At 32.3% G+C, this 20,282-nt stretch overlaps 1 protein-coding gene across 1 annotated transcript in view; it reads right to left on the bottom strand.

Annotated features, from left to right (window-relative positions):
* Positions 1-2,352: 2,352 nt before the first annotated feature.
* ELOVL4 (ELOVL fatty acid elongase 4) overlaps positions 2,353-20,282 on the bottom strand; it is a 59,179-nt gene continuing 41,249 nt past the window's right edge. Inside the window, exons 4-6 of the mRNA XM_044675770.1 lie at positions 12,917-13,088; positions 7,332-7,459; positions 2,353-2,628 (exon numbers count right to left, since the gene is read on the bottom strand). Of these exons, the coding sequence (XP_044531705.1) occupies positions 2,353-2,628; positions 7,332-7,459; positions 12,917-13,088 (576 nt within the window). The remainder of the gene's footprint in view (positions 2,629-7,331; positions 7,460-12,916; positions 13,089-20,282) is intronic.

A 20,282-nucleotide genomic window follows, 5' to 3' on the forward strand; every position in this document is an offset into this window, starting at 1 on the left:
CTTAAATGTTCTATTTTATGAACTATCCATTTTCCTCTTTGTTGGGAAACATATATAAGGTAGGTAAAACCAAGATGTACTGAGATTTTTGAAGGCCTAAACTTTAAAGAAAAGAAACCTATTAGTTAAGTGTATATAGTTTAAAGATAAGGAATTAAACTCCAAACAACCAATATACATCTGAGTAAACTAATTAAGAGAAAAGATCATTCTTTCCCACTGCAGCGGCATATTTATTGTGCATAAATCAAGTGGCAGGGAATGAAGAGCTCAGAGGAACCAATACAGACTGTTTATACAGATTACAAATCTATCATTATTACAGAACTAAGAAGCAAAAACAAAGTGTGGTTAATCCTATCAGACCATAACATTATGGATCTGCAGCCAATACTTTACAATTCTTATAATTGCAAATGCATTAAGAAAAAAACACTGAAATGCCTAATTTTAATGCACAATAAATATTTTGTGGTTTACAAAATTTAAAAAAATATTTTGTCTGCCACAGTCATACAGTATATATCCTGCACATGCAGTTTTTACATGTCAATAAAACTTTTAGAACCTTGTTCATGCTTTTGTGTCAAGTATTACAGTTCTCCACTTTTTAATTGAAGTATGTCCAACATCTTACTAACAAATTAATTTATGTAGTATGTATATTTTTTTAAATGTCTGGACCTGTGATTTCTTCAGTATTGGAACTCCCACTGAGAATCTCCCAGTAAGGTAACTTCCTCTACTGATTATGATTGCCACCTCATTCATAATTTGTAGTCTTTGAAGAGTTGACTTTGAAGTCAAATAACTTGCTTATATAGGGTCACATAGCTATATGTCAGAGGCATGACTTGAACACAGGTCTTTCTAACTTCAAGGCCAGTCTTTTATCCACTACACCACACTGCTTCTCAAGTAATATGGATAAACAGTGTATGTTCTCTTCCCTAGGGAATTGGTCACATATTACCTAAATATTGCATTTCAATGGCAAATGTAGTTTTATAGTTCTGTCTTTGCCTATTACTTTATGACATTAAGCATTGTGAATTTCATGCTTTCAGCACCAAGGAGTCAAGAATATTGCACTAGAATGGGATAGTAATGTATGTTATTAATAAATAATATCTGAACTTAAATCACAATAAAATTATCACTATAAAACTAAACTGTTATTTAAATGGAAAGAATGATTTTATAGAAAAACCTGAGTATACACTATTCACAAAACTAAGGAAGCATAGTGAGTTTTGGAGTTAATATGACTAACATTACATTGGAAGACTCCTTGTATTAGTGGCATTTTTAAAATTAAAATTTATTTAATTTCAAATGTTCTTTTCAACAGAAGAGGTAGTATATTTATACTTATGAAATCTGTAACAGACACTCAAAACAAGGAAAGCCTGATAAAATCAACATACTCTTTTCTAATAGTACAAAGATGTAATTCTGTTGATATTGCTAATAAAGACAAGAGACGTTTCATGTTCCAATCAGACAATAATTATAATTTTTCATAATACACTTCTGCCAGAAATAAAAATATTCAAAGGCTACCTTTTCCTCACAAAAAGTTGTTTCCCCACAATCATTTGTATCACTGGTTATTCCAATAACCTTTGGACTGCTAAAACATGATATTTTCTGCATTGCTTTCTTATATTCACCGACACCGGACGTCACCAAACACTTAAGCGTTTAGAGTCATTACCAGATTTTTAATATCTAATTACAACAACAAAAATGGCATGTTCAGACCATGTTAGAAAGTAAATTGAAATCCAGAAAACTTAAGATTGTTTATATTACCATCATGCTTTAATTCAGAAAATGGAAAGTGTTCCCTTTCAAATTAGGGCACATACCTGGTAATTTAGACTAAATGGTTGTTTGTGAGGGCATATACATATACTGATGTCCTCATTAAACATAGTCACTTTGTGATATGGCTCATCTAGTTGGTCTAAAAACCAACCTTAGAAAAAATTGCACATATTCACAAAAAGATTTATGAAAACTCTATTATATTTTGCTAGTAGTCTCCTAGCAAAAGTTCTTCAGTGAAGAACCTTGTGGCCTGAAAGGTAATCTTCCAAATAATAGGATGATCCTTTTAGTCTGGACAAAAATCAAAAGTTAACTAGAAGTCTTATAATTAAAACAATATTCATAAATAAACATCTGGGTGTCTTATCTAACACTTTAGTTAATCTAAAGGTTAACTGGCACAGAGAGAGAAGGCTCCTTTCTCCCTATTCCAAACTCTCATTTGCTTGTGTTTTTCCCTGAAAATTTTATCAAATGGGAAGTTCCTCACTGTCAACAACAATTAAGGCCTGGATCAAGTTACTCTCCTTTTGCCTTTCCATTATGCTTCTTTTTTCCATTCTCCATCACTAGCTGCTTTTCTGATTTGCTTATACCATTTGCTGAAATACCATTTGCTGCTGCTGTTCGATTTTTTGATGTCTTGGGGTCGTTGTATGTTTGGTAGTAGAAATTAAGAAACAGAAAAATAAAGCTGATGGCATAAACAATGAGAGCCCAGTGCATCCATTTGGGGAAAGGGCAATCCGTATAGAGAGACAACGCTGTGTGTCCAATAGTCACATAGAACTGAACCTGAAAGAAGAATAGTATAAAGATTAAATTTAATATGGAGTATGATTATATATATGCTCATATATATATCTATATCTTTTGAGAGCAACATTGTTACAAAGAGCTGACGCCTGAAATCAGGGCATTTGGGTTGAATATCAGATCTGTTGCTACTATCTCAGTAATCTTAGGCAAGTTAAATAGAGGTTCTTAGTTTCTCATGTGTAAAATAAAGGGATTAGACTAAATGATCACTGAGGTGACTTCTAGTTCTAAATTTATGATTCTGGTATATGCAAACAGCACAAATGAGTTTTTAGGGAAAAAACAATTCACCTACTTAGAGAAATATGCACAAACACAGATCTTTCAGCACACTGAAAAGATGTATCACTAGTGTTGTATTTTCTATTTTTATCAAAATTTTCAGCTACAATCTAACATTTTAGAATGTTTTAATTTTTTTTTCAAAATTCAGAGCTCTCCTAATCTGTATGGCAGGAATATACATACTGCCCTAAAGTCTTAGTGCAGATTTAAACTTTAAAAACTTTTGGAATTTTGGGGATAATCAACATAACTAAAAATATGGTGAAACTGAGCATCATAGTTATTTCTTATTTACAAAGGATAAGTAAACATTTAAAACCTTTTTATTATAAGGAAATACATGGAAACCTGAAAAATTTAAGTTCTAAATAGTTCTAAAAAATATCCTAAAAATTACCCTAAACTCCCAAATCATAAATTATGAAGTTATTAATTGAAATCATGATTTTTTTAAAGCACAGTACTACCTCTTCTATGAAGATTAAAGCACAGAAAAATTTATTAAATAAATGAATTGTATTTTCATTATATAAGATTAACTTGTTAGGTATTTTGTAAAAAGGGTTTTTCTTATGCCATGTTTTGGACAAGCCTGTACAAAGGAACATTATACTCTTTCTGTAGAACTAATACTGATTTTCCTTAAGTTGTGTAATTCAAGTTTTTCTCTTTTAAGACTGGTTTATTACCCCAAAAAAAGTTATTGTCATGATGTTATGGAAAGTATATTGAGTTTGTAGTCAGAGAATCTGACTACAAATCCCATTATCCTACTTACTACATCCATGATCCTTTGAAAGTCACTCAATCTCTCTGGGTTTGTTTCCTTATAAGTCAAATAATGAGGCAGAACTAGATGACTTCTAAGGACTTAGAACCTAAAGGGACTCTTCCCCAAATTAAGTTGTTTCAAATAATTTCATAATAAAACAAATATTTGTTAAGTATTTACTATGTGAGATGCTGGGCCTAGATTCTGGATATATAGAAATGAACATAAAAAGCTACAACTTCTATTGGCAAAATTCAAGATTTTTGATTGTCTACAGTTTCACAATGATCTTCAAAGCCTACATCACTGAAAAAAGGGTGTGTATATAGATGTGAGTGCTTATCTGGGCTTTCACAATGAGAACTGGGTATAGGCTATGAGAAAAGAAATACACTCTATACAATTTACTTGGGATTTTCGCTTTTATTTCCTTTTTTCTGCAACAAGCTCAATATATAGACAAATATCACAAAGACAATTGGATAATAGGAAAATGAATATATATTTCTATGAAAAACAGCTCTGCTATGGAAAGCTTGGAGGGAAAATTTACCTACAGTACTTCAGTGGCTAATAAGTTCTTCACACCCAGTATTCTGAAAAGGTTGTGTTTCCTGTTTGGTTAGCTTACTTGTTTAGCAACCCTAAGTAGAAATGAGTAGTATTTTCAACTATGATTCCACTGATAAAATTTAACACAAACTATGATTAAATCCAATTACATAACAAATGCCAACCTTTGAAAAATAGTCATCAAGTTGGTTTCTGAATTTTGTAGTTTGACTATGCTTTAATCCTTTGCTCTGGAAAACTAAGGCTATTAGATCTAAATCCTAAGAGCAAAATGTTTCCAATTCTATTGTCCTTTCCAGGGCACCATCAAATGTTCTTGGAGCAGAAACTGGCATATTCTATGGCTAATTTACTTGCAGTACTTATTTATTTAACAAATATATGAATAGTTACCATTTGTTAGAAACTTCAAGGTGTTGAAGGAGATACAATGGTGAACAAGATAATCACTAGGTTACTAGATGAAGGAGCTAATAATTTCTGGTAGAGATGATAGGACATTTAAAAAAACTAATATAGCAGAGTTATTTGGGAAGAACAAAGCATAGACAAAAAAACAGGGACCATAGATGGAAATTAAAGAATAACCTTTACACCAAATTTTTTGGTATTAAAAAAGAGAAATGACTAATATGGATTTAATATTATTCAAGAATTTAAAACTTTTGAGTATATTAACTTAACTCTTCTTATCATTAAAAAGGAGCATATTTTCATAGGTTGAGAGTCGGAAGGGAACTCAAAGGTAACCTAGTCAAAGGATCATAGAATCATAGATCTAGAACTGGAAGATACCTCAGACATCTAGTTCAACCTTCTCATTTCATGAATGAAGAAACTGAGGCCTAGAGATATTGCCTCAGAAAACAAAGAGAGTAAATAGGACAGGCATAATCTGAACATGGGTATTTTGACTCCAAATCCACTTACATTTCTGCTGTACAACACTACCTCAATCTATTATTTTGCTAATGAGACTATAAATTAGTACAAATTTGGGGCAGAGGAGGACAAGGGAGTAATCTAAACATATACATTTAGTTACAAATCCATATATATTTAGTTATAAATCTGATTTTATCCTTTAACCAAAACTTGGCATCCACAATAGTTTTGTTTTGTTCTGGTTACCAATATTTATGACTACCATTTGCAACAGCATTTCTTTTAAAATTAATTGGTTCTGCAATTTTGAATTTTGAATCATTGATTAGAGGTCATGTGCTTTTAAATATATATATATATATATATAATACAACGTTGTTAAAGTCTACTTTTTTTTTTAAATTTTAAACCCTTAACTTCTGTGTATTGACTTATAGGTGGAAGAGTGGTAAGGGTAGGCAATGGGGGTCAAGTGACCTGCCCAGGGTCACTCAGCTGGGAAGTGTCTGAGGCCAGTTAAAGTCCACTTTTAAGCGAGATGTCCAATTTTTTTTATTGCTTTCCTAAGTGCCATTATATAAAATAAGTAATTTTATGGTAATTTTATTCATTATTTATCATCAGAATGATATTTATCATTATTCCATCCCTGCTCCTTCTTAGGTTTTGTGTGTTTTGTTTATGAAATACATTTTAGATTATCTAGTACAATTCCAAAAGGGTAGCCTTTAGTTAAACCTTCAAATGAAAATTAATCATTTTTATGTTAGGATGTAGTTAGCATGCTTCATCATAAGTCCTTTGGAATTGTGATTGGCCATGACATTTATCAGAGTTCTTAAGTCTTTCAGAATTATTTGTCTTTATAGTATCGTTGTTATTACATAAGTTGTTTTCCTGGTTCTGTTTACTCTACTCTGAAACAGTCCATATAAGTCTTCCCAGGCTTCTCTGAAACAATCCTTTCTATTATTTCTTTTTTCTTTTCTTTTCTTTTTTTTCTTTTTTTTAACCCTTGTACTTCGGTGTATTGTCTCATAGGTGGAAGAGTGGTAAGGGTGGGCAATGGGGGTCAAGTGACTTGCCCAGGGTCACACAGCTGGGAAGTGGCTGAGGCCAGGTTTGAACCTAGGACCTCCTGTCTCTAGGCCTGACTCTCACTCCACTGAGCTACCCAGCTGCCCTCTATTATTTCTTATAGCACAATAGTATTCTATTACATTCACATACCATAATTGGTTCATCTATTTCCCAATTTATAGACGTCATCTTAGTTCTTTGCCATCACAAAATGAGCTGTTCTAGTATTATTTTTTATCCATAACTACTCCTTTTCCTCTTTCTTCAATTTATTTAGAAAATGGGGGGGGGGTTGTAGTGTTTCTTTGGAAACTACAACTTAGTTGTATTGTTGGGTTAGGTTGATTTCCAAAATCCATTCCGATTTTTTTTTAAACCCCTTACCTTCTTCTGTCTTGGAATCAATACTGTGCATTGGTTCCAAGGCAGAAGAGTGATAAGGGCTAGGCAATGGAGGTCAAGTGATTTGCCTAGGATCACATAGCTGGGAAGTGTCTGAGACCAGATTTGAACCTAGGATCTCCCATCTCTAGGCCTGGCTCTCAATTCACTGAGCTACCCAGTTGCCCCCATTCCGATCTTAACATTTAATAATCCTATGCTTTTCTTTAGGATCTTTGCTTTCCTTCTTTATCCTGATTTTGTTGTGCCTCCTCTTACTTAGTATTTACCTCTTATTTCCTACCTCTTACTTGGTTTCCAAACCAATTTTTTCTTTGCAATTTACTATAACATTTTAATAATCTTAGATTTTTTTTTAAAACCCTTACTTTCTGTCTTAGAGTAAATATCAGTTCCAAGGCATAAGAGAAGTAAGGACTAGGCAACTGGGATTAAATGACTTGCCCAGGGTCACATAGCTAGGAAGTGTCCTGGGTCATATTTGAACCTAGGACTTCCCATTTCCAAGCCTGGCTCTCTATCCACTGAACTGCCTCTTGATTGTGTGTGTGTGTGTGTGTGTGTGTGTGTGCTCTACTTCAAGTTTTTAAATTTTGAAACTTTAAAGTCTTAAAATATTTTTGCTTTCTACCATATAAAACTGATTTCTTTGAAGATTTAATTTAATAAATATTTTACTCACCAGCTGCAATATGGTCAAATATCGTTTCCACCATAAATATTTCTGAATCCATGGGCCAAATGCAGTTAAGCCATAATATGAATACATAATCACATGGATAAAAGAATTAAGTTGAGCTCCAAAAAATGCTGTTGAAAAAAATAAGTAATGATTACATTTTAAAAGGTTTGTTTGTTTTTGCTACTTCTCAATCTTATATGTTACAATAGCTATTCAATCAGAACCTTTAACTCAAATTTTGTTGTATCAGGCTTTTATGGGAAAGAAGCAAATTACTTTAAATGTACACAGAAGCTTTATTATGGATTTATTCCAAATTTTAAGGTATGTCTTGGGACAGCACAAATTTAGTCCCATCTCTTAAACCTTCTCTGCATATAGAATTATAAAATGTTAGTTATAAGAATGATGCTAAAAGACTACTGAATCACTCTAAGAGCTTTAGATTATCAAAGATGAAATAATTTTCATTATATTTATCTAAATAAGGAAAGCACAAAAAGAAAAGTAGTCCAGAGTAGTAGAAATAACACTAGACCAAGTTTAAACAGTAGGAAACAGTGGTGCCCATCATCCTACAGGTGACCTGTCCAATGTAAGGGTAGTACAAATGGTCCCAGTAGAAGCTGCCCAGGATGGAGTGGGCTGATGGGTCTCCCTTCCTTTTGAAGAAGAGGAAGAGAAAGGTGAATGTCATTAGTTTCTCCCTTCTTAGCTGCTAGCCTAATTAAATGATCCCTTAACTGTCAAATTTGATGGGCTTTTCTTAGTCTTTATCCTCACTGACACCTTTATAGAATCTTACACTATTTACCATCCTTTCCTCCTAGACATTCTCTCATGTCAGGGTTTTCATGACACTGATCTCAAACAATTCTCCTCCTGTCTGACGACTCTTTGTTCTCCTTTGCTGGGTCACCATCCATATCATACCCCAACTATGGGTGTAATAATAAAATCTAACATTTGGACAGCCCTGTAAAGATTGCAAAATGTTTTAAGTCTGTTCTCTTCACCCCTCCCCCACCAATGGCTTTAATAAAAATAGCACTTTACAGGTTATAAAACATTTTAGATGCATTATTCATTTTTCCTAAGAAAGTCCTTATGAGATAAGAAGTACAACTATTATTATTATTTCTATTTTACAGATGAAAAAAATGATTTAGCAAGGTTAAAGGTTTATTTATTTATTTATTGGATCTAGGATTCAGATCTTGGTCTTTTGTCTCAAATTGCATCCATTCATTCAATAAGCAACTAAATGTTTCCCATGTGCAGTGAATTATGCTAGACATGGAAAGATACCAAATTAAATAAAGTATGGACCCTGCTATCAATGACCTTATAATCCAAAAAGAAATATACAAGAAATAAAATATCAATTGCATTATGTTTTGTGAGACAAGAGATGTATAAAGAACATATAGGAACTATGTGGACCAGTGGTGATAGCAGGAATTTGTTTGCAAGGGATTTATGAGTCCTAGGCTTTTACAGATAAAGTTTTTTCATTAAAAAAAACCCCAACAACAACAACATATCTACAAATTCCATAAAATTAACATGAAGACTGCATTTCCAACCTCTGGAAAGATGGTGGACAGTTGTTGTCTGGAAGCAAAGCAAGAAGGGAGTAGAGTACTTTCTACCTGTAGTTAGATTTAATGGAAAGTCCATAGTTCTTTTATAAAATATTTTACTTTTTCCAATTATGTGTAAAATAATTTTTAACATTCATTTAAAAAAATTTTAGTTTTAGGTTTTCTCCTTTCCCTCTCTAATTTTATCTGTCACAGAGAAGACAAACAATTTGATATAGGTTATTATATATGTGCAGTCATGCAAAATATATTTCCATGTTTATAAAAACTACGCTTTAATATGCATTCAAACTCTATTAATTCTTCCTCTAGAGGTAAATAGCATTTTTCATCATAAGCCCTTCAGAATTTCATTGGTTCACTATAGTGCTAAGAATAGCTAAATCATTCACTATTGATAGTCATACAAAGCTGCTATTACTGTGTACAATGTTCTGGTTCTGTTCACTTCATTTTGCATCAGTTCATGTATGTACTTCTAGGTTTTTCTGAAAGCATTCTGTTAGTCATATCTTATAGCACAATAGTATACTATCACAATCATATATGACAACTTTTTCAGCCATTCCCTAATAGATGGGCATCCTTTCAATTCCCAATAACTTTCCACCACAAAAAGACCTGCTATAAATATTTTATGTATATATAGGTTCTTTTCCTTGAGATATAGCAGTGTTATTGCTGTGTCAAAGGATATATGCAGTTTTATATAGCTCTTTGGGCAGACTTCCAAATAGCTCTCTAGAATGGTTGGATCAATTCAGAACTCCGCCATCAGTGCTTTAGGGTCCCAATTTTCCATATCCCCTCCAATATTTCTCATTTTCTTTTTCTGTCATATTAGCCAATCTGACAAGGGTGAGGTTGTATCTCAGAGTTGTTTTAATTTGCATTTCTTTCATCAATAGTGATTTGGAGCATTCTTTTCATATGACTATAAGTAGCTTTGGTTTCTTCTTCTGAAAACTGCCTATCCGTATCCTTTGACCATTTATACATTGGAAAATGACTTATATTCTTATAGAATTGACTGTTCTCTATATATTTGATAAATGAGGTCTTTATCAGAGAAACTTCCTGTAAATTTTTTTTCAGTTATGATTTCTACGTAGTTCCCTCCATCCTACTTTCTCCTTCTACCTCTCTCTGTAATTTCCCCCTTCCCTCCTTCAAAAGTATTTTGCTTCTGACCACCACCTCCCTCAATTCACCAGCAATTCTATTAATTTCCCCCCACTTTCTCTTATCTACCTCCCCTTCTACTTATAGGATAAGATAGATTTCTATGCCCACCTGAGTGTGTATGTTATTCTCTCTTTGATCCAATACCAATAAGAATAAGATTCAAGCATTATCTACCCCCTCCATCTTCCCCTCCATTGTAAAAATTCTTTCATGCCTCTTTTATGTGAGATAATTTGCCCTTGTGAGAACATCTTTTTCCATTTGGCCAGATTTGCTTTTTAATAATTTCTCTTCAGTGGATTTTTGTGTCTCTTTTACCATTTGGTCTATTCTTTTTTTTAAGATATTATTTTCTTTAGTACTTTTTGTGCCTACTTTACAAAGCTGTTGACTCTTTTTTCATTATTTTCTTTGTATCATTCTCATTTCTTTCCCCAAGTTTCCTTTTATTCCTCCTATTTGATTTTTAAAATCCTTTTTGAACTCTTCCAGGAATTCTTTTTGGGTTTGAGACTATTTCAAATTTTTCTTTGAGGTTTCAGATGTAGCAATTTTGACTTTGTTGTCTTCTTCTGAGTTTGTGTTTTAATCTTCCCTGTCACCAAAATTTCTATGGTCAGGTTCTGTTTTTGTTATTTGATCATTTTCTCAGCCTGTTATTTGGTGGAGAGCATATCTAAAGCTTCAGGTTTTTAATGCTGCTGTATTCAGAGTTAATTCTGAGGATCTTTAAGTTTTCAGTTCTTCCAGGGTAGTATGATCTAAAGAGAGGTGTGGTCATTGCTTTCCTGGCATGTGCACAACCAAAAGCATTCTTTTCCACTCTGAAAATGTGACCAGAATCCCCACTCCCTTGAAGCTACATGCTCAATGTGCTAGTGTTCCTCTTTGCACTGGGATTGCCACCCAGAGCAATGTATAGGTAGTGCAACGGAGTCCTGCACCAGTTCTAGAAAAAGGTCCCTTGTAATCTCCTTCTGACCAGTTATCGTCTGACCTCCTTACTGTCTGCAGGATGAGAACTCCAGAGCTGCAGTTGTCAATTCAGTCACCCCCAATGTTTGCTGCTGGCTTATTGGTCTGTGCTCCCCTCTCACTCCAGTGAAACAGATCTTTTTTACCAACTTTCTAAAATTGTTCTTGGGTGGAAAATTATTTCACCTTTATCCTTTTGTTGGTTTTGTCCTTCATTCTAAGGCATTAAAGTTGTTTTTATGGGAATTAAGGACTCTGCCATCTTGCCTATATCCCAACATATATCTTTTATTTGATTCTTACAGCAATCCTATGATGAGGGTGCAATCTCTATTTTGCAGAAGAAGAAACTGAGGAATTTCAGTTCCCTATCACCAAATACCTCTTGAACATTTTGAACTAGATATCCAAAAGACATCTTAAACAACATATCCAAAACAGAACTCATTTTCCTTTCCCCAAAGTCCACCTCTCTTCCAACTATCTCTATTTCTGTCAAGGATACCAATATCTCACAGACAAATTCCAGGCAAATTGGTTGATAATTTCATTGTTAGAACTAACCCCTAACTTTACTTTACTGAATATATCCAACCAATTGCCAGGTCTTGTCAGTTCTACCTCCATAACTTCTATTCTCCTTGGTTCCCATCTCTTTACTCAAAAAGACACCACTCCATTTCAAGTCTTCATTAACTGTTGCCTTAATTATTCTGATAATTTCCAGATTGGTCACCTCACCTCAAGTCTATCCCTTCTCCAATTCATTTTCCCAATAGTTGTCAAAGTGATTTTCTTAAAGCATAGGCTTAACCATGCCACCACCTTACCCAATAAATTCTGGTGACTCCTTATTCCCTATAAGGTCAAATATAAACACCTCTGTTTTAGCTACTTGAAATTAGATGAAATGAATCTGCAGAAGGCCCAATCGAAGCAACATTTGACTTCCTCCAAACTGCATATTAGCAATAGATGAGATGGAAGGAGGAAGGCAGATTATGGAAACAACCACAGATTTGTGTTTGGCAAGGTATGTGTGGTGAAAGGTCCAGGGTACAAGAGACTCAGGAGAAAGGACAATATAAAGAGTTAAGATTATAAAGGCTAGAGTAGTTCTTGGGGTCTTATTAAAAATTCAGATGCTCTGTAAAAACCAGTGGAAATGTGCGTCGGCTACAGGGTGGTGGGGTTGCAGAGAGAGTAAGAACATGAATCATGGAACCATGGAAAAATTTTCTAAAAAATAAAATTTCAAAAAAGATTTAAACAAAATAAAAATTCAGATGCTCTTTAGCATTGGTTTACATGACTTAACACTGAATAATCTTTTAATTCCAGATATTCATGGTAAGCCCAAATCAGTTAAAAAAAAAAAAAGATATGAACCTATAGAGCTGACCTGGGAAATTTCAGACTGAGGATATATATCTCAGTGTCCTTTTGAGACTTATGCACTGGAAGGCCCTAGAACAAAAGGTAACTGATCTCTTTGCTTATCTTGCTCTGAGTCACAACAAGGGAAGACAAACTTCCAAAGTTCTAGTGAAAGGGGCACGGGGCAAATAGTCCTCCATCATGTAGTTTTTCTCTTCCATGTTGGCCTGATCCTAATTATGACCCTTTTTACTCCCACATATTCTTTTAGAAATGAAGTTAAACCAAGAAGGAAGTTAATTGGCATGTCTCTAAATTGCTGAGTGCCACATTCAGACAATCAATTCTCCATTATTTTCCTTCACCAAATTTATACAAAATGCATACATTTCATTCAAATATATTGATTTTCTCCACTCATTACAAATTCTTAAAAATGCTCACCTTGTCCTCCTGCTACCCATTTAATGCCAATCCACCACAATGTAAACATAGTACAGTGATGATACACATGAAGGAAAGATACTTGGTTGTTTTTCTTCCTCAGAATGAAGAATACTGTATCCAAATATTCAACGCCTTTCGACACAAAGTACCACCATAGAGCCCCAGCTATCTGCAAAAAGAGGAAAATAAACATGTTTGTAAATACAAAAACACCACGGTGTAACTATGTTCATTTCAAATAAATCTATAATTATTACATGATATGTTATGTGACATGAATGCTCTAAGTGTCATACAAAAGACAGAAGTTTTTAAGACTTTAAATTACTATAGTAACTTAAATCTTAACTTTGTAAATATGGACTTCTTTACATTTTACATTCCTAGTGTACATCAGAATATAAATACTTTACTTTCCTTTAAACAACATAATGCAGTACATGGTCTTTTTTTTTTTAATTTCAGCAATTAAAAATACAATAGAAATGATTTATATAAATTGAAACCAGAGACAATAACCACTAGCAACAACATACTAAATGCTCTTTAGTTTACTTTGTATACATTATTTAATTCTCACACTGATCACCTGAGTAAACAATATAACTATTACCTCATTTTGTGCATAAAGAGATAACACATCTATTGAACATCTGAGCTAGGATTGAAACCTAAAAAAAATTTGAATCCAATTTTGAATTTTTATGTTCTTTTTTCAATATAGCTGCTGCCAAAAAGTTGTAGTATATAGTTCTTTGAAAATTAAATAGATCTGTAATTTAATTTATGTGGATATTCCCCCCAAACATATGTTCTTGACATTCAAAACATTTTCTCCAATAAATCTTCTACAAGAAGTCCAGCCAATATGCTGGGGGTCTTCCTCTATAGGCCTTTATAGACTTTATATAGATACCAATAAAGCAGATAGACTATTTTTTTTATCAAAATACTAATAATGCCTAGATTATCATTTATTCCCTTCTAATCTTACGTTCTTTTGAAGATATACTTTATATCACCTTTTCTGCACAACTGTCATTTATAATATATTTCAGTCTGCTTATTACCGCAATACTTCTCCATTGCCTTTAGGTAATCTTCAAATTTTAATTTTTCAGAGATTATGACTTGCATCTAAAAATAGCACTAAGAATTTAAATATTTAAAATATGAGTATTTGTTTTAAGGAGAATCATTGCGTCTTTGAAATAACTTCACAATTGCCTAAAGGCCATCCGGTCTATTCTACTTTTTAAAATTTTTTACTATTTAAGGGGAAGTTTTTGATTGATTAAAATTATCACCACAGATATTTTGTTTGCCCACACCTTCGTTCTTGAATATACTTCTTAATGAACATTCAAAGCTATGACCTCAGGATAAAATTTTCACACATAGGTGACATTTAACCAGTTTCTCTAGACACAAATATTTAGACTCTAACAAATGTTTTTCTGGATTTGTTTCCTATGTAAGGTTTCATACAAGTTCATTTTAGGATGAAATGTGAGCTTTATTCTCCCCTTCAAAGTCTTTATGATAGTCATGTTAGTCATATAAGTATTCTCTTGTATATTTTCTAATATCTCTAAAAAGAGAATGTTGGATTGTCTGCCACACCATGAACACACACATTCACATGGTTTTTCCTTCTACATAGGCTATACTCAGGGCTGTTTTGAGAATGAAAGATTGCCATGTGAATTGCATTTAACTTTACTTCACTGATTATATTTATAGGATTTTTCTCCCTCTGTAGAGTCTATAGATGTATATAAAAACTTGTGGATGCATATAAAACTATAGATGAATATAAAAGTTTAGTTAATATCTGATTTCTATTTCTCATTAATATATGTATAACATTTCTCCCCCATATATATCTTCTGATGCTTAGATAAACCCAACGGATATTTTAAATCTTATCTATGGCGATCATACTAATAGTTTTCTCAGACATCAGATTCATAAGAATCAGTTTATTCAATACCCTCAATATTGCATTACTTTTAGCAAGAGAGTAATTTATCAGACATAGTAGGCACTGCTTTTCTAGTCTAGCTGCTTTCTCTAATGCTACCTCCAATTCCTTATATAATAAATCAGGCACTGTGATACTAAAATACAAATGTAATGGCTCTACTATCATTTATGGTAAAAATAATTTTTCATTAAATCTTTATATATATTTTATATTTTTCATCAGTTGTGCTCCTTCCAAAGTTATCCTTAAATGCCATCAGTTTGGATCTTTCACCAAGAATTCCTTTTAACTCATTTTCCCCTTTACTTCTTTTTTTGCTGTTTCATGAGGTGATATTGTTCATAATTTTCCAGAATTTGCCTTAATCAGATGTTTAAGTTCATATTCTAAACTAATGTTGTTCTTGGCTAACAGCTTTCTCTATTTGGCAAGGAGTTCAAATGTATACTAGCTCTTTATGGTAATTGATTTGCACTTTAAATTTCTTTAGGAAATTGTTATAATCTATGTTGATATCTGTTCATTCATTTTCAATATTTCAGCATTAACAGACTATTTAAATAGACAGGTAGGAGTTGTTTTAATTATAACATCATATTCTTTTCTCAATTCTATTCTTCCTTCTTTGCACAAATATTTTTGTTCTACCAAATAAATGGTCTATATATAGGTAGATAATCTAGGATGACTCCCACTTCAGTAATGGGTCTTTTACTGACAAATATAACTTTGTTTTTTGTTATTATAATATAGTGTTTACCATATTCAGCACCAACCAATTCTGTTCCCTCAGGAATAATTCATAATAGTCAGTTAGCCAATAAACATTTATTAAGTGCTACTATGTGTCAAGTACTGTACTAAAAGTTGGGAATCCCAAAATAAAAAATAAAAGACAGTTCCTAACCTCAAAGTGCTCACAATCTAATGGGTGAAGACAATCCACAAAAGGAAACTAAAAAGCTGGGGGAGTATCGGGGTGGGGGGAGAAGTAGAAAGAGACAGTATTCTCTGTGTCAGGACTAGAGGAAGTCCATAAGAACATTCAGATAGCTAGCATGAGTACCCTCCTTAAATAAAATATCTGAGAGCAGCTCTTCACTCTCCACCCTCTACTTTGTTCAATCAGAGGGAAAGAGAGGCCAGAGTGTGAAAAAGTTTTGAAGCAGTATAAACTTTGCTTGATATAATCTTGCAAGTCACTGAGGTAGATAAGCATGTATATAGATAAACTCTATATAGTCTAGATTTAGCATATTTTACTCTCATATAATTTTGGCATTTTTTCAGTCCTTTTCTGTGTTTACCTTTACATTGAAACCATTAAATATCAAAGAATATGGTGATTTAATTTGGAGAGATTTACTTTGTTCCTCAAAGAATTCTCTACTTCGTTATCTTTTTAAAGAGATTTAAAGAGATATTTAAAGAGTACATTAGTTGACATTTTTAAAGTAATTTTTTTGCCAATGCATATTATAAGCCCTATAATAGGAAGTAATCAAATATCTAAATTATTATTTGCTGCCTTCTAAAGATGGAATAAAATCAACTCTGCCAACGTATATTCTTGTCTAAAGAAAATGTGAGCTATTTTCATTTAACTGCAACTTTCTTTTATCTTCTTGTTTCACTGATGGTAAGAATATCAAAATTAATAGCATTTCATTTCTTCCAATAGTGTCAACATATTATGTCAATGTTCACTGAACAAGATCTCGTATTTAGAGAACCAATAGTTAAGCTAAAGGCTACATGCAGTATAAATATTGTGATTTTTAGCATCTTCTACCCTTTTCCACCACAATGCCACAATCATTGGGAAAGCAAAAGAGGATGAAGTAGCTGCATAGAAATGAAGCCTATTTTCCCTTAGTTCATGGGATGCTGTGGTTAAAGAATTCATCACCAAATGGTCAGACCGTGGATGAGCTGCAATTCATTAGGCTCATCCCATTATACTTCAACATATATTTCCCAAATTGTGGATATGATCCTTGCTAAATAATAACAGGATGTTTTTTCCCCTTGTGCTGTTCTCATTAAGTACTATTAAGAGACCAGATGGTACAGAAAGATTACATTACAGTCTAAGATTAAGGGTCTAGTGAGAGGTGACCTTTGCATATTTTTAATTTTTCAAATGAAAGAAAATATAATCTTTCTGAAAGAAAATATTGTGATCTAATATTTTCCTTTAAAGTGCTTACATCTTTAAATAGATGACTGCAATATAAAACAAATAGAAAGTAAACAGTAAGAGATTTTAAATTAGTCCATAAGTAAAATCTGTTTTTATCCTCTGACTCTTTAGGAGCTTGACACAGATTCTTTCAAATTCAGGCTTAAGTGTTTAGGTTTGTACTGTCTCATATGTTATACCTAGCATTTGTTCTATGTAAATGAGATAATTTCTTTGTTTAAAAATACAATTTAAAGAGCAAAAAGATAATTCAATGTATAGAATCAGAAAAAAATCCCTACTCAGGGCTCAGGACTATTTACTATAGAGTTTTAAGTGCTTGGAAAAAACATGGAAATGATTGGGGAGAAAGGCTTTAAACAAATTAGCTACAGTAAATCTACACTTTAAAATTCCCAATATTACATTATTTAAAGGCATTTGGACATGAGTAAACATTGTCCAGTAGGTAACATGCTTCCTGATCTACTGTTATTCTCCCATATGATACTGGACTATTCCTATCTAGAGTTAGTAATTCCTATATTTGTTTCTACAATACTCTGGGAATCAGCAAGACTATGAGAAAAAAAATTATCTGACTGGTCATGATTATAAAGATGATTTCCAAAATTATTCTCTCAGTAAAGGAAAATCCATTTTTATATATCACTATATAGCCCCAAATAAGCAACATTTATATTTTGAAGCATTGATTATGGTATCACAATAGTCTCATTTAAAGCTTTAAATGTAAAATACTTTGACAAATTCAATGGCAATAGTACTTTACTGGTGTATTTATGGCTAACAATATGTAAATTTGGTTTAAGATAACTAATCTCTATGATTGTCAGACAACCCAATAATCCTATTAAAATTAGTAATCCTCCTAGGGAAGTTTCTAGTACAACATGAAAGTCAAAAAAGAAATGGTTTATGACATTTAATATAATGACTAACATATATCTGGTTAGGTGTTCAGTAACTTATAAGATAATGCTAATCTAAAGTTTCTCATTAAATTCTCATATTCATTCTTTCAATTAATATTTACTTAGAGTTTACTACAGTCATAATATTGAACATGATAGGGGATATAAAAGATGAAGAAACTTATCTAATTAAGTTTATAGTCTAGTAGATCTAAGCATCACTATAAATTAACATATTTAATATGATATTAATAATTTAATTTAATGTGATAGTAACAAAACTTCCCTGCTTGTCTGTGTCTCCTTCTGAATTTTCTCCTCCCCACTTGTGTATACTTTGAAAATGTTTGATTGTTCTTTTTTTCTCTTGTCTTTTTTCTTTCACTACTTACCAACTCCTCCCCACTCTCAAGAAAAAGTTCTCTCCTGTTTTTAACAAGTACACAGAGTCAAGCAAAACAAATATCAGACTGGTCATGTTTGAAAATACCTCACTCACTAGTCCATCACCTCAGATGACTGAAGTAGGATCAGATTTTCATCACTAGTCTTATGAAGTCATGACAGCTCACTGCATTGATCGGAGTTAAATATTTCCAAGTTGTTTTCTTTTACATTACTGTAGTCACTGCATAAAGTGTTTTCCTGGTTTTAGTCATTTTACTATACATCAATCCACTTAAGTCTCTGCCTAGGTTTTTCTGAATTTATCCTATCTATCATTTCTTATAGCACAATATTGTATTATATTTATATGTCTAAATTTGTTCATTAATTTCCTAAATATTAGGCATTCACTTTTTTCCTCAGTTATTTATTACAGTAACAACAAAAAACTGTGCTACAAATATCTTTGACCTCTTTGGTTTAAAGGAGAATCATTAAGTTAAGGGAATGTACAGTTTAAAGACTTTGGGAGTATCATCCTAAACTGCTGGGCAGAATAGTTTAATTCACAGCTTCACCAAGAGTGAATGAGTATTTGCCCTCCTACAACTAGAAATGTCTATCTAAAGCTTATTGTGGTACATGATATGAGATAGTAGTCTAAAACTAATCTCTTCCAGAATGCTTTCTAGTTTTTCCAGCAGTTTTTGTCAAATAGGGAACCCTTATTCCAGGAGTTGGAGTCCTTGAACTCACTAAACACTATGTTAAAGACATTTAATTGTTCCTGGGTCTTACTTTCCTAGTGTATTATGCTGAGCAACTTTTCCATTTTTTTTAAAGCCAGTACCAAATGGTTTTGCTGATTACTGTTTTACAGTATAGTTTGAGATCTGGTTGTGCTAGGTCCCCTTCATTTCTACTCTGTCCCTAATCCCCATTATTTCCTTTGAGATTCTTTACTTTCCCCTCAAAATAATTCTATTATTATTTTATCTAGTTCTATAAAGAAATAATTTTATTGTTTGGAATGGCAACAAATATGTAAGTTAATTTTGGTAATATTACATATCATTTTGATTATGTTAACACAGCTCATCCATCTTAATTTCGCTCCTATTACTTAAGTCTCATTTCTGAAAAGAGTTTTGTACTTCTATGCATATAAATTCTGGATGTATTTTAGTAGGTGCAATCTCAGATATTTTATTCATTTATTAATTATTTTTATCAGAATTTCTTTTTTAATGTCTTCATTATATTTGCTAGTAATATACATAAGACAATTTTTTGTTCATTTATTTTTTTTGTCTTGCTAACTTATTGGTTATATTAATTTTTAGTAGAATCTCTAGGATTAATAGATAAACCATAAATAAATCATAACACCTGCAAAAGGCAATGATTTTGGTTTTTCTTTGCCTGTGCTTATTTCTTCAATTTTTTCTTGTCTTATTGCAAAAGCTAGCATTTCTAGAACCATATTAAATAATAATGGTGACTAGTTATCTTTATTCCATTCTTAATGGAAAGGGCTTCAATGTTCTCCATGATAGAGAATGCTAGTTCTTCATTATACATTAGATAATGCTTGCCTAATTAAGGAAAGGTTGATTTATTTTTACAATTTTTATTGTTAACATAAATGAATGCTATATTTTGTCAAAATTTTTTTCTTGCACCACTGAAATAATCAAGTGTTTAAAAATTGTTTTGTTGTTAATAGTCTTAATTGCTTTCATTTTCTTAATTTTGAATGAATTAATATTCATTTCTGGCATAAAAACAAGTTGATCAAGGTGTGTAATCTTTTAAATGTATTACAGCCAACTCATCAATAATTTTTTATTCCAGAGTTTTACATTGCTATTC

This window comes from Gracilinanus agilis, chromosome 4 (assembly GCF_016433145.1).
Source record: "Gracilinanus agilis isolate LMUSP501 chromosome 4, AgileGrace, whole genome shotgun sequence".
Classification (NCBI taxonomy): Eukaryota; Metazoa; Chordata; class Mammalia; order Didelphimorphia; family Didelphidae; genus Gracilinanus; species Gracilinanus agilis.